At 44.4% G+C, this 13,313-nt stretch overlaps 1 protein-coding gene across 1 annotated transcript in view; it reads left to right on the forward strand.

Moving 5' to 3' along the window:
* The window catches only part of LOC137332578 (slit homolog 3 protein-like), a 612,265-nt gene that overhangs the window by 364,333 nt on the left and 234,619 nt on the right, over positions 1-13,313 (forward strand). The window contains exon 9 of the mRNA XM_067996507.1: positions 8,679-8,823. Coding sequence (XP_067852608.1) covers positions 8,679-8,823 — 145 coding nt within the window. The remainder of the gene's footprint in view (positions 1-8,678; positions 8,824-13,313) is intronic.

A 13,313-nucleotide genomic window follows, 5' to 3' on the forward strand; every position in this document is an offset into this window, starting at 1 on the left:
TTGGTTTGTGTAGCAAATGGTAAGGTTTACTGTGAAGTTGTTGATTTCATCAGGAACCTGTAATGTCTCATTGTGGGCTATTGCAGGGTTGTTCCAATTACAGACCATGGGCCACATGTAGCTCCCATTCTGCTCAGCTCAGCCCTACTTGTGCTCATATTTCTTATTCACTGATTTGATATTTGAATGTTGTGGGGTTGAATGTTTGGAAAGGTCTGTTTTTGGGCTGCTGAATTGTTGGTGGATAAATTCTAAACCAGAACAGTGTCAGCAACTTGAGACTTGTTTTTCTTTGTTCTTGGGATGTAGGCGACACTGGCAAGGCAATATTTATTGTCCACCCCTAGTTTCCATGAGGGCATTAAGAGTCATCCATATAGTCTGGGACAAGTGACATGTAGGCCAGGCCCTGAAGGACTTTAGCAAACCAGTTGGGTTTTTACCAGAGATTGGCAGCTTTCATGGTGATTTTGTGGTGGTAGCTGTAGAATTTCACTGGGATGCTGTAGGTTTGGACTGGTAGCTGTAGAATTTCACTGGGATGCTGTAGGTTTGAACTGGTAGCTGTAGAATTTCACTGGGATGCTGTAGGTTTGAACTGGTAGCTGTAGAATTTCACTGGGATGCTGTAGGTTTGGACTGGTAGCTGTAGGAGTTCCTTAAAATACTGTTGGGTCAGATGGGACACCGCAGAGCTTGTTTGTAATGCTGTAGGTTCAGAAGCAGAGAAGTAAAACCGTTGGGTTTTGGAGATTAAACTATTTGGTGAAGAGGGAAACTCCAGCTGTTATGAAAATAGGCTCGGCTGATCTCTCCTTGATGCAACCATTGTGTAAGATGAACCACAAGGTTTCATGGCCATTGCAAGCTGTAGAGGAAGTCATGTGACCTCATGTGGTCCTCTTCTTCCCCACCCCCCCCAAAAGTTGAAGCAGAATGTCATAATCTGAAATAGCTACAAAAACAAATTACTTACAATTATGAGAAGGAACTCATTAAAAACGTAATTTTTTCCATCTATCACAGGAAAAATTTCAATGAAATAAGCCTTCACGTGGCAGAAAGAATGTAATTAAAAAGAGCATTGTTCAGATATATATATATACATATCTCATGCGGCTCGAAACACGTAGTCACAAATAGGAACTGGAGAAACTTGTACTATGAAAACAATTAATTCACTGGAGCCATGTCTAAGTCGGATATCCGCAGTGTGCTTTTAATTAGGATAAATAATTACAGATTCCCGGGATGAAGTTGGATTTGGCCTGTTTCAATTATTGAGGAAGTAATTGGATTTTTAATTGCTGTCTGTTTTCTGCCCCACTTTCTATTTTTTAAAACCGGTGTTTAAGCTGTAAACCTGGCGAGGCCGTTCATTTGTATTCTTTCCATCTGTTTCTGGTCTCCCTGCTGTAAACAAGATAAAGTGTAGCTGTAACATTAAATTATTTACTCGTTTCTGTGGTAACCTGCGGACTGAGGATCACATTTCGCACAGTTTGTGCTGCACACCAGCTGGGCACAAAGATTCTGGCTTATGTAGTCAGTCAGGGTAGGTTTTAGTACATCTTTTGGTGGACAGTGTGGTTCCATTGATATCATTGGCACATCACTGCATTGCACCGCAGAGGCAGCGCTTGAGTTCCTGGTTTTGGTCGACCCTTTTTATTCTTTGTGAGGGTGAAGCTCCTTTTTAAATAATTTCCTCTCCTTTTTCAAAATGAGTTTCCTACATCACTCGGTATCAATAGGGTAGGGTGTGGGGTTTGCAAGTACGAGTGAACTGCTTACTGTACAACATCAAAACAACAGAGTTAGTGCCCTTTTTTCACAAGGAAGGAAGGGAAATCCTACGGCTGCCATAAGACAGGTCGATAGAGGTCTGGGAGCAGGATGGCTGGTTGCTAGCTAGCCGGGGAATAGTAACTGATATAGGATATATAAAAGTGCAGAAATAATGGAATTATTTTTTAATTTATAATTTCTTTGGGTGAATTTGTTGTTCAGCATGTTGAGGTGGGTGAGCCCCACCCCCCATGTAAATAATGCCAATTCCTGCACAACAGCTGAAGGTGTCCTGCATAAATTGTGCGAGGTTCTAATCTTCATCTAATTACCAGTGCCATCTTTTAGCTGGTTAATATTGTACTGGAATTGTTCAACTGAAAACAGATGTTTATAAAAGGAAAGCGGGAAATGTCAGGGCAATGGAATTAGAGTCAGACGTGTAGTGGGAGGTGTGTGCAGGTACGCACTGTATACCACTGAAAATAGTAGCATGGACATCTTCACTCAGCTTCGTTCCCTGAGAGTTGTTGTTGAAACTGGAAGGGATCTCCAGCTCTGTTTACTACAAGCGGTAACTCTTGTGAGAACAGGTGTTCTTGCCTACAGTATATAGAGCTGCAGGTCTCTTCCATTAGTAGCAACACTGGGAGCAGTGCTGAAGGGAGAGAGGCCTGTTCATACCCATAAGCGGCAGTACCGGGTAGGTATAGCCCCGGGGATAAAGGGCCTGCGGGAAAAACAGATGGCAATGAAGGGGAGAGGTAATGGGGGGAATGCGGATGTCAATGAAGGGGAGTGGGAAGAGGGGGAATGGATGATAATGAAGGGGAGAAGCAGAGGTCAGTAAAGGGGAAAGGGAAAGGGACAGAAGCTTGGAGCGGTGCTTGGGAGGGGGAAGAGAGAAGAAGCTAGGAGTGCAAAATGAAAATGATGCAACTCCTTTACTACGAATTGCAATAGCCTGAGACTACATTTGCCAAATTGGAAATCTCCCAATCTGATCCAGGGGGCCACTGCTTGCTGGTGAATTATATCTAATGACTTTTATTTTACTTCTTTTATTCTCCAGCGCCCCAACATCCTTGGCACTATGATTTTCCCGAGACAGTACAACAGTAAATAGGCCATGGCTGGCTTTCATTAAATAACATTCACGGAGCATCAAGGATAATGAGACTATGGATGATCCATAGTCAAGGGATCTGATTCTAATTAGTCCTCAGCTACCTTAAATTACCAGACTGTTCGCAACCTTGGCGACCTATTTGACCCCGAGATGAGCTTCCAACCACATATCCACTCTATCAGCAAGACCACCCACTTCCACCTCCGTAACATCGGCCGTCTCCGTCCCTGCCTCAGCTCATCTGCTCCTGAAACTCTCATCCATGCCTTTATTACCTCTAGACTCGTCTATTCCAATGCTCCTCTAGCTGGTCCCCCATCTTCCACCCTCCATAAACTTGAGCTCGTCCAAAACTCGCACCAAGTCCAGTTCTCCCATCGCCCCTGCGCTTACTGACCTACATTGGCTCCCGGTCCAGGAACGCCTCGATTTCAAATTTCTCATGCTTGTTTTCAAATCCTCCAGCCCTACAACCCTATGAGATCTCTGCACTCCTCCAAATCTTGCCTCTTGCGCATCCCCAATTTTAATCACTCCACCATTGGCAGCCGTGCCTTGAGCTGCCTAGGCCTAAGCTCTGGAATTCCCTCCCTAAACCTCTTTGCCTCTCTATGTGGCTCGGTGTCAAATTTTGTTTGTTAACACTCCTGTGAAGCACTTTGGATCGTTTAATTACATTAAAGGCAGTAAATAAATGCAAGTTGTTGTTGTTGTTGTTGTTGTTAAGTTGACATATCCCAGTGAAAATGCAAGAGATATTGTAATGGGATCATGAATGAATCTGCAGTCTGACGGCCTGATTGTAATCAGGCCTAAGTCAGTAAGTCAATGAGTTGCAAGGCTTCTGTTTTTTTATCTGATCTCCCTACCTCGCCTCTAAATTCAAGAACTTTTCAGTTCAAGATGATTACAATTTTGTATATGTAAAAAGTTCGAAGTGGATAGACTCAGTACTGGTGCAAGTGGTAGACTGGTCTAATTCACATAGCGTTATGTGGAGATGCTCTAAATTGTAATAAATTGCTGCTGCCTCCCCATGTTAACACAGCTCAGAGCCAGTAAAAGTTGTATAGAGGGATCCCACCCCCTATCGCCACTCTGTGGTACCCACTTTCCATCTCTATCTCCTTTTTTCATTTTTTTCTTCAAACAATGAGACCATATCACAAATGCGACATTTCATGAAGAAAATTATCACGAGACAATGTAAAATGCCGTTTCTCCGGAGTTCTTATCGACGTTCCATAAAAGTTACAGCGGGATATCAGGAGAACCCCTGGGGAAATTCTATCCCAGGCATTTAGTGTAGATGAGGGACCAGTAGGGGGGTCCAGGAACACGTGAAGGTTGAGAAGCCAAGAGATGAATGTGTTGATGTTACTTGCAAGTTAGTAAATGCTTTTGGACTCGCCAAAGCCCAAGAGCAAACCACCCATAGTTAGTTGTTCAGTGAGCCCTGAAGTAATTTGCAAGCCCCACCTAAGTATATGCTAAAGGTCGAAAATAATAACCGTAGCTGATGATTTTATCTTGTTCATTGCCACCATATTTAACCAAATGAAAAAAATATGTATTTATTGGATGAATCTGGTGATAAATTTCATTGGTTTTTGATGGGGCTGTCGGGTTTGATGTCTTGTGCTAATGGGCAATCACAATGGTGTATTAAAAAAAAAACAGGCACGTCATCAAACACGTTTGCTGAGAATGAAATGGAAATAGCGTCCGAACTGGACACAAACACGAGGTTTCCTTACCTTTCCCATGCTAAAGAAAACAGTATGGAGGCAAAAGGCAAAAAGGATGGAAATAAATAGGGAGAAGTTAAGAAAAAAAAGGATAATCCTTCAGTGTCTTTATGGAGCTTTGATAATCCCACAAGAATAATCCCAAAAGCCCAACGAAACAGCTGTTGGTGATAGATTGATACATGCTGGAAAGGACAAGTCATAGGCAAGCATTCCTGCAGGGAGTCATGTCTTCGGTTATTGAAATGTCAAGAAAACTCCAGAGAATTACAAACCGTGTGTATGTAAACGTTGTAGCCACCGTGACAGATGGAGCAGGATAGCTGGTGCTTGTTTCCTTCAATACCTCTCCATTCAGTGATGTAAAACTAGAAGAAAGACATGCAGAATGAACATGCTTGTAGAGATGGAGAGCTCAATGTGCAGTTGAGAAGTGTGGTATTGCTAACTTATGCATTTAGCAGTTAATGCGCTCCATTCTTTTAAAATTGCAGTCTCAACTTTTCCAAATGTTCCTATTCTGATTGGGCCTTGTTCTTAGTTAGGTTGCTAAGGGATGGTCTCACATAGAATGTAATTGATTTTGTTTATCTTTGTTCACAATGAGGAAATCTTCTGTCAAATGTACACACTGGGCTCAATTTTAAAATCAAATTGCGGGTGCGAAGGGGGCGGGGGGGCTATGAGAATGGCGAAAATCCCAAGCAGGTTCGGAAGCCGGCTCCAACCCACCAACTTCGGGTTCCCCACAGACGCGCCTGTGCCCGCGTGCGCTTCACGAATCTGGAAGTCCCGCCGGCAATTAAAGCTGGTGGGATGATAGTTAAAGAACCAAATGTACCTCATTGAGGTACTTAAGGTACTTTATTTCTGACATAGTAGACAGTTGAAACAATTTTAAACTTATCTGGGCGGCTTTCCCACGGCTTCCGATTCACGCCTGGTGAAACCAGACATGAAGGGCCGGATCAGGCAAAAATAAATGAAATAAATGAAATAAAAAACCATTGCACTAAGTTAAAAAACAAAATAAACCTGCCTTTCCATCCTGCTCCGATATCCGATGTCTCCCTCTCCATTGTCCCCCTCTCCCCACCCCCCCCGATGACACCCTCTCCGATCTCCCCCTTTCCCCCCGATGTCTCCCTCTCTGATCTCCCCCTCTCCCCCCCGATGACTCCCTCTCTGATCTCCCCCTCTCCCCACCCCCCCGATGACACCCTCTCCGATGTCCCCCTCTCCCCCGATGTCTCCCTCTCTGATCTCCCCCTCTCCCCCCTGATGACTCCCTCCCCGATATCCCCCTTTCCCCCTGATGTCTCCCTCTCCGATCTCCCCCCAATCTCCCCCGATGTCTCCCTCTCTGATCTCCCCCTCTCCCCCCCGATGACTCCCTCCCCGATGTACCCCTCTCCCCTGATGTCTCCCTCTCTGATCTCCCCCTCTCCCCACCGATGACTCCCTTCCCGATGTCCCTCTCTCCACCCGATGTCTCCCTCTCCGATCTCCCCCCTCCCCCCTGATCTCCCCCTCTCCCCCCCGATCTCTCCCTTTTCCCCCCCCCCGATCTCCCCCTCTCCCCCCCCGATCTCACACTCTTCCCCCCCCCCCCCCCGCCCAATCTTCAGCGTCCTCCACTCTCTGTTCCAGTGCTGGATGACGTCTTGCTCTCTCTCTCTTTCTCTCCTCCCCACCTCAGCGTTGCAGCTCCTGCCAGCAGCCAGCCTGTCAATCAGCCTGGCTGCCGGGCGCGAAACCTGGACAGAACTTTAATCACCATCAATTACACCGTGATCATGTTGGAAAAGGTAAGTTTTGTTTATTCTGGTTTGCTATGCGCAACTTCACCCACCCCGCCCCCCCGCAGCCCACTGCCAATCCACCACCATTTCAAAATTGAGCCCATTGGCTCCAGTTCTGGAGCTGACAGGTGCTGGTTGGGGATGGGGGAGAAGAGAAGGGAAGCATTCACTTTAAGATACCATTTTTCCCAGCCTCAGAGAAGAAATCATACCTTTAATTTTCCTTTTAGAAAACAGCAGTAAAGATTTTAAATTAAATTTGACTTTTCTTTTATTTGTCTTTGTTTTGTAATTTTGTTTTGATCGGTTTTGTTCAACAACTTGCAATTATATAGTGCGTTTAATGTACAAAATGTCTCAAAGCAACTTTACAAATTAGTAGCAAGAGGAATGGAAATGTTAAGCCAAAGGAGAGAGTTTAGGAGGGACAAATGAAAAATTGGTTGAAAAGATGGGTCTTGAGAAGATTTTTGAAGGAAGATAGAGAGGCACAGGAGTTTAGGGAGGGAATTCCAGACGACAAAGCCTAGGTGGCTGAAAGTTCTGTCACCACTGGTTGCATGAAGTGAGGCGAGGGTGGAACGCACAGGCGATTGCACATGAAAAGTAGAATGTGGCCATAGATATTGGCTTTATAGGAATCTCTTTCAGAATTAAATCTGTCCATTTTCAAGTTATAAAAATGTTCATATTGTACATTTTGTGTTAGCAATAGTGTCACACTGGTACAATAGGAGGTCGTTTGAGTTTGGGGTAAAGGCATATTACTGGGGACAAAGGAAGAGGGAGCTTCACTCTGCATTAACTTGCATCATCGAGTGCTTTTTTGGACAATTTATCCTGCATTTAGTTCATCCGCTGATCTGGGAGTGTTTAATGGAGCAGTGCAGAAGGAACATTACCCTGCATCTAGTTTTTGGCTGGAATCTTCACTTCACTGAAAGTAGATGGTTCGACTGAGTCAGCAACTAACCTCACAGATACCAATAAAATAGATGCTTCCTGCAGATGTCAGGATTTTATAGGGGAACTTTATTGTCAATAAAATAATCTAGTCTGCAGAGATTATTTTTGTTTTAGATGGAGGCAGACAGCCTGTAGAAAGTGTGAAAAGTCAAACACTATCCAACACACATCACAGTTTGAGTAATGGTTGTGGGCCAAAAAGAGTCAGAAACAAAATCTCTGTTGAAGTCTCTGTGCTTGGAGCTCACCAACCGAGGGAACCAAATAACCCTCGAGAGTCCCGCAGGGCCTAAGCCGGCAGTGGTGGGAGCTGTTCCTGATTTGCTGTCTGAGCTAGTTGGCGCGCATTGCGTATTGGAATGTCGCGCTGCCTGTGACATCACTCTGTGCCGCTGAAGGATGAAATAAAGGGCGTTTTTGCCACGATAGCTGCAGGTTTTCACCCCCCCCCCCTATCTCCCTGGGATGATTTCATTGGAACAGCTCTGAAAACTTCGAGCCCGCCATGTTGGCCGCTGTGAAGAGCTGGGGAAAGCTCTGTCTGTTGTGTTATAAACATTACCAAGATTTGTAAAACTAACTTACAAGTTTAGAGGGCGATGTAATCATCTGCAGGGTGATGTTGATTTTCCTTTCAAACCATTGTATGTAAAAAAATGAATTAGCCCTTACATTGCCAAGTATGGAATGTACACAACACTATCTTGACAGGGCTCAGATGCTTATCCCGCCCCACAGTGCAATCAGGATGTTCATCGTGATGCTGGGGACCAGCTTCTCCTCACTAGAATAGCAGGTCGCTATCAAAAATACCACTGCTTTTATTGCTGTGGCTCCTTCCAGTCACAGAATGGAAATCTTTCGGTTCATAAAGCACCATGGAAAATGGCAGCCTTCATATGCAGATGCAGAATTCCTCTTTTTAAAAAAAAAACAAAAATGAAGCAAATTGAGCCGAATATGTCTACTCATAAATAAACACAAATTGGCCCAGATAAAGTCAATTAGGTTGAACTTTTGTTGGCCATTCCTGGCGAAAACATGCTACAAGAATCTTTACATCGGCTTTGTAAATACATGTGACACAAGCTTCATGTTGCTTGTAAGCAACTCCCGCATGAACTGTTACCTTTAGAAGCGACTCTTAGTTCACAGAGGGGAGCACTTCTCAGTTGCTCCATTGGTGTTGCATGTTGTACGTGTCTTTTTTATGTTCTGAATAAGTGCGCTCTTGTGCTCTCTCAGGTCTTCAGTCCTCAGAGCCTCAGTCTTGCAGTGCCCATGCTACGTCATGTCCGCCAGCGTGTGTGTGCAGCAACAACATTGTGGATTGTCGTGGGAAAGGGCTGACCGAAATCCCAGTGAACCTTCCAGAAAACATCGTGGAAATGTGAGTCATGCACTTTCCCAACCCAGATTTTGAAGGGCGGAGGGGGAGGGGGGTGGTTTTGGGGGAGGTTGACATCAAAAATATTAGCCCTTAAGCTGGTTCCAGAGCTGTTAAAATCATCATTTAACACTGTCCTACTCGGGACACTAAATCATATTGGCCGATGGTTGAGTGCAAACCACATGTGATAGGATCAAATGTAGCATTCCAATAAAGAAAAGCCTGAAGGCTAGGGAACAACTTTGAGATACATTGTCATGGCCTGGAGGTGACGGCATCTTCCAAATACAGGATGAACTGCCACTAGATTCTGTGGAGGAGCCTATGGTTTGAGCACATTGGACCTGCACCAATCTTGGCAAGAAAAAAATAAAACTTAAAACAAATCTGAATTGGGTCAACTCCATCAGGCCGGAACCAGACAATGTTCCTTTTTGAGGCTCGGATAGCTTGGAAATCGGAATCAAGCTCTTCCAAAAAAAATATGTGAAACCGAGTTGAGCCAAACTGAGCCAAGCTATTTTATTGTTACTTGAACTTTGGAGTATAAGTGTGATAGTAGTGCTTCAGTATGGCTGTAAGTTTGATGGGTTTGGCTTGTTCTGAAACAAACTTATCCCACTGTTTAAACCAAGGCCGAGGTTTGCCCTGCCTCTTTGAACATCAGCTTTAGTGGCTAAATAAGGATGTATGTGGCCCTGAGCCCAAGAGGGGAAAGAAAACACAGATGTTGTATAAACAAAGAGCTACCGCCCATTAATGCTTCACAATATTAAAGGAACTGGGTGAGTTCAAAACAAGAGCCCTCCAAACCATAGCCAAGGCTGTCACAGTTTAAACAGAATATTTTAGGTAACCACATCGTGAAGCTTTTGAATTGCAAATATCAGTTCAGTTCCCTTTATATCTTCCAGCCAGATAATGCCCGAACCTCCTGCTCACGCATGATTGCATCTGACGATGCGGTGAGGTTGAAGGCGGAGCCTCATCAGTTCCAGATGGCATTCCTGCCCACCTCCCACTGAGCTGCAAAATAAAAAAACAAACAAACCCATCACAACAACAACAACAACAACAACAACAACAACTCACTTTTATATACCACCTTTAGCGTAGTGAAATGTCCCGAGGCGCTTCATAGGAGCGTTATCACACAGAATTTGGCACCGAAAGAATGTATGGAGATATTAGGACAAGTGGCCAAAAACTTGGTCAAAGAGGTAGGTTTTAAGGAGTATCTTAAAGGAGGAGAGGGAGCTAGAAATGCGGAGAGGTTGAGGGAGAGAATTCCAGAGCTTAGGGCCTAGGCAATGGTGGAGCAATTAAAATCAGGGATGCACAAGAAGCCAGAATTGGAGGAGTGCAGAGATCTCAGAGGATTTTAGGGCTGGAGGAGGTTACAGAGATAGGGAGGGGCGAGGCCATGGAGGGATTTGAAAACAAGGATGAGAATTTTAAATTTAAGGTGTTGCTGGATTGGGAGCCAATATAGGTCAGCGAACACAGGAGTGATGGGTGAACGGGACTTGGTGCGAGTTAGGATACAGACAGAAGAGTTTTGGATGAGCTGAAGTTTATGGAGGGTGGAAGATGGGAGGCCGGCCAGGAGAGCATTGGAATAGTTGAAGCTGGAGGTGACAAAAGCATGGATGATGGTTTCAGCAGCAGATGGACTGAACTCACAGCAACTGTTTCACTTGACAAACACAAATTGGTAGCACCTTAGTGTACAAAATTTTCACACTTGCAAGCACTTGCAATTCGTGCATAATACCGTATATTTACAAAGTCTTCCTTTGCTGACTGTGAGAAAACTGTACATGCTGATGGTGCCCAGTGTGCCCCAGGTTTTAGACATGCAAACTGCTCATGGCTCCCTACAGCCCTCAGGAGGAATTTCAGAACCAACAGATACAGGTACTGGTGCTCACCTGAACCAGAGTTAAGGGACCATCTCTTCCTTCCTCCCCACAATAATTTTGCCCAGTCAGATCCAATACAAATTAAATAGCTTGGGTCATGTTGAGTCTAAAAATTTGGCCATGGATTTGTAGCCCCATTCAGAATTGACGTAAATAGAGGAAATTCACATGAGCTTTACTTTTGCAATGGTCGGGGGGTGAGGGGCAGGGCATGTTAATTAGCAGCAAAGGGTTTTGACGGAGGTTTTGTGGAATTGACGTAAAAGATTATGGAAGTTCTGTCGTAGCGTAAAAATGGGCATAAGTCACTTGGCCCAAATTTCCTCATTCTTTTGGCACTGAAAATGAACATTACTCCTCCAAAGTTTTCTGCACTTAGGTAAATGGGCCGGGGTTGGGGGGGGGGGGGGGGGTGGGGGGGGGGGTTTTGGGTAGTGTCTACAAGGAGAGAGTGTGCACATTATATTAGGTAAATGAAAACTCTGTGAAGATTCCGCAGCTGCTTCATTTGGAGACTCTTAAACATGAAGATGGGTTTTCATCATTGTGATTTTCCCAGCTGACCAAAAAAAAAGTGTCAACTGAGGCAGTGAATGTCTGTGGGCTATTCTACTATAGGAACATCACAACCAAGCCCTCACCTGTTCTGACGAGGCCACCACAAGCTTTCCAGCAGGGGTCGCTGGACAGTGCTCAGGAGCAGAAACAACAAGGTTATAACATCTTTATAGTTAACTCAGCCCAATCCTGGGACCTCCTTGGCCTGTGGGTCTCAGTACCATAGCACATGGCACATTTATATAAAATAACATGGAATTTAAGCACAGAAACAGGCCATTCGGCCCAACAGTTCTATGCCAGTGTTTATGCTCCACATGAGCCTCCTCCCACCATTCTTCATCTCACCCTTTCACCACATTCTTCTATTCCTTTCTCCCTCATGTACTTATCTAGCTTCCCCTTAAATGCATCTATGCTAATTGCCTCAACCGCTCCATGTGGTAGTGAGTTCCACATTCTCACCACAGTCTGAGTAAAGAAGTTTCTCCTGAATTCCTTATTGGATTTATTAGTGACTATCTTATATTTATGTCCTCTAGTTTTGAACTGAGTCAACTATAAAGTTGTTATAACCCAGTACCCAACAAGGTTGTAACAACTTTATAGTTAACTCAGCCCAGTCATTTACCCGTTCAACCATCAACATGTATTTAAGGGTAGTTGAGAAATTTACAGGAAGTGCTGAACCTGAGATCCTTTGGTGGGTGATTTACCCACTCCATTAACGAGGGCTCCACCTTTACTAAATGCAAGCGATCCTACGAATTATTTTTTCTCTTGAATAAACAAAACTTCCTCACTTGTGCGTGAACACTGTGCTGCATGTTGTGAACAAAAGTAAAAGCTGGATTTTGTGACAGTTTTTGCAAGCCGTAGTCACAGTCTGTCTGGGTTTGGTTGCCTGTGAATTCATACCCTTGCAGTGCAACGTTTTTGTGGCAATTGTGGTTGCCCCCATTTTCAGAGGCATCCCCAGCGGAAGCCTCGTCATTGCCAGGCTCTGTGATTAGCCTTGGGGTTTAATCCAACACACCCATCCGAACGAGTCTCATTTCTGGACAAAACAAATTTGGATAAAATTTCAGCAGAACTTCTGGGTTAAACCGCATCAGAACTGCAGTGATATTTTTTTGTAAATGCAGCTTAGAATCAATGTTAGCTATAATGAAGCCATTGGGAAATAACATAGCTTGTAGTTGGTTTGAGGAAGCCTGAGAGACTTGTATTTAAACAACCTGACTGTCCCCAGATACAGACTTCCATTAAAAACAAGTGTCTCAATCTTTGTCTTTGGTGCAAACCAGATGTTCTGAAACCAGATTCTGATCCAAGTTTTGAACTCCCTCAATTGGTTCGACTCTCTGAAATCAAGGCTATCAGCATGGCTCAACTAATCATCTTTGACCGCGCAAAAGAAGTTTGTCCATATCTCTTGAGTAACCACTTCTGTTTATTGGTTTTGGATTGCAGTGTTAAGGTGCTCATTTCTCTAAATTTAAGGGAAGATTTAGTAAATGTTATGCTGTTTGGACAGTCATCTACCCCCTTCCATACTCCTGCACCCAACTTGTTCCTCTCCCTGGCATTATGCACAGTCTTCTCCTGCAGATAAAGAGGGTGTGAGTTAGTGAGTGTGTGTTGCAAAGGTGAATAGAGATGTTTGTGCATTATGTTGGACGTGGTGGGAGATGGAATGAGGCCGAGGAGGTGATGAATTGTGTATGATGTGAAGTGAGGGCGGAGTGGTGGGAGCAGTTGGTTGTTGTGTACTTGGTTGTATGTGAGTAGAGAATGGTGTTAAATGTAATGTGTTGAGAGGAAAGGAAGAGGTGAGTGTGTTTGGAATGAGCAAGAGAGACGTTTTACCAATGCTGTCCTGGCCGGCCTCCCACCTTACACCATCCGTAAACTTAAGCTCATCCAAAACTCTGCTGCTGGTTTCCTAACTCACATCAAATTCCATTCACCCATTACCCCTGTGCTCGCTGACCTACATTGGCTCCCGGT

Source organism: Heptranchias perlo, chromosome 14 (assembly GCF_035084215.1).
Source record: "Heptranchias perlo isolate sHepPer1 chromosome 14, sHepPer1.hap1, whole genome shotgun sequence".
Taxonomy (NCBI): Eukaryota; Metazoa; Chordata; class Chondrichthyes; order Hexanchiformes; family Hexanchidae; genus Heptranchias; species Heptranchias perlo.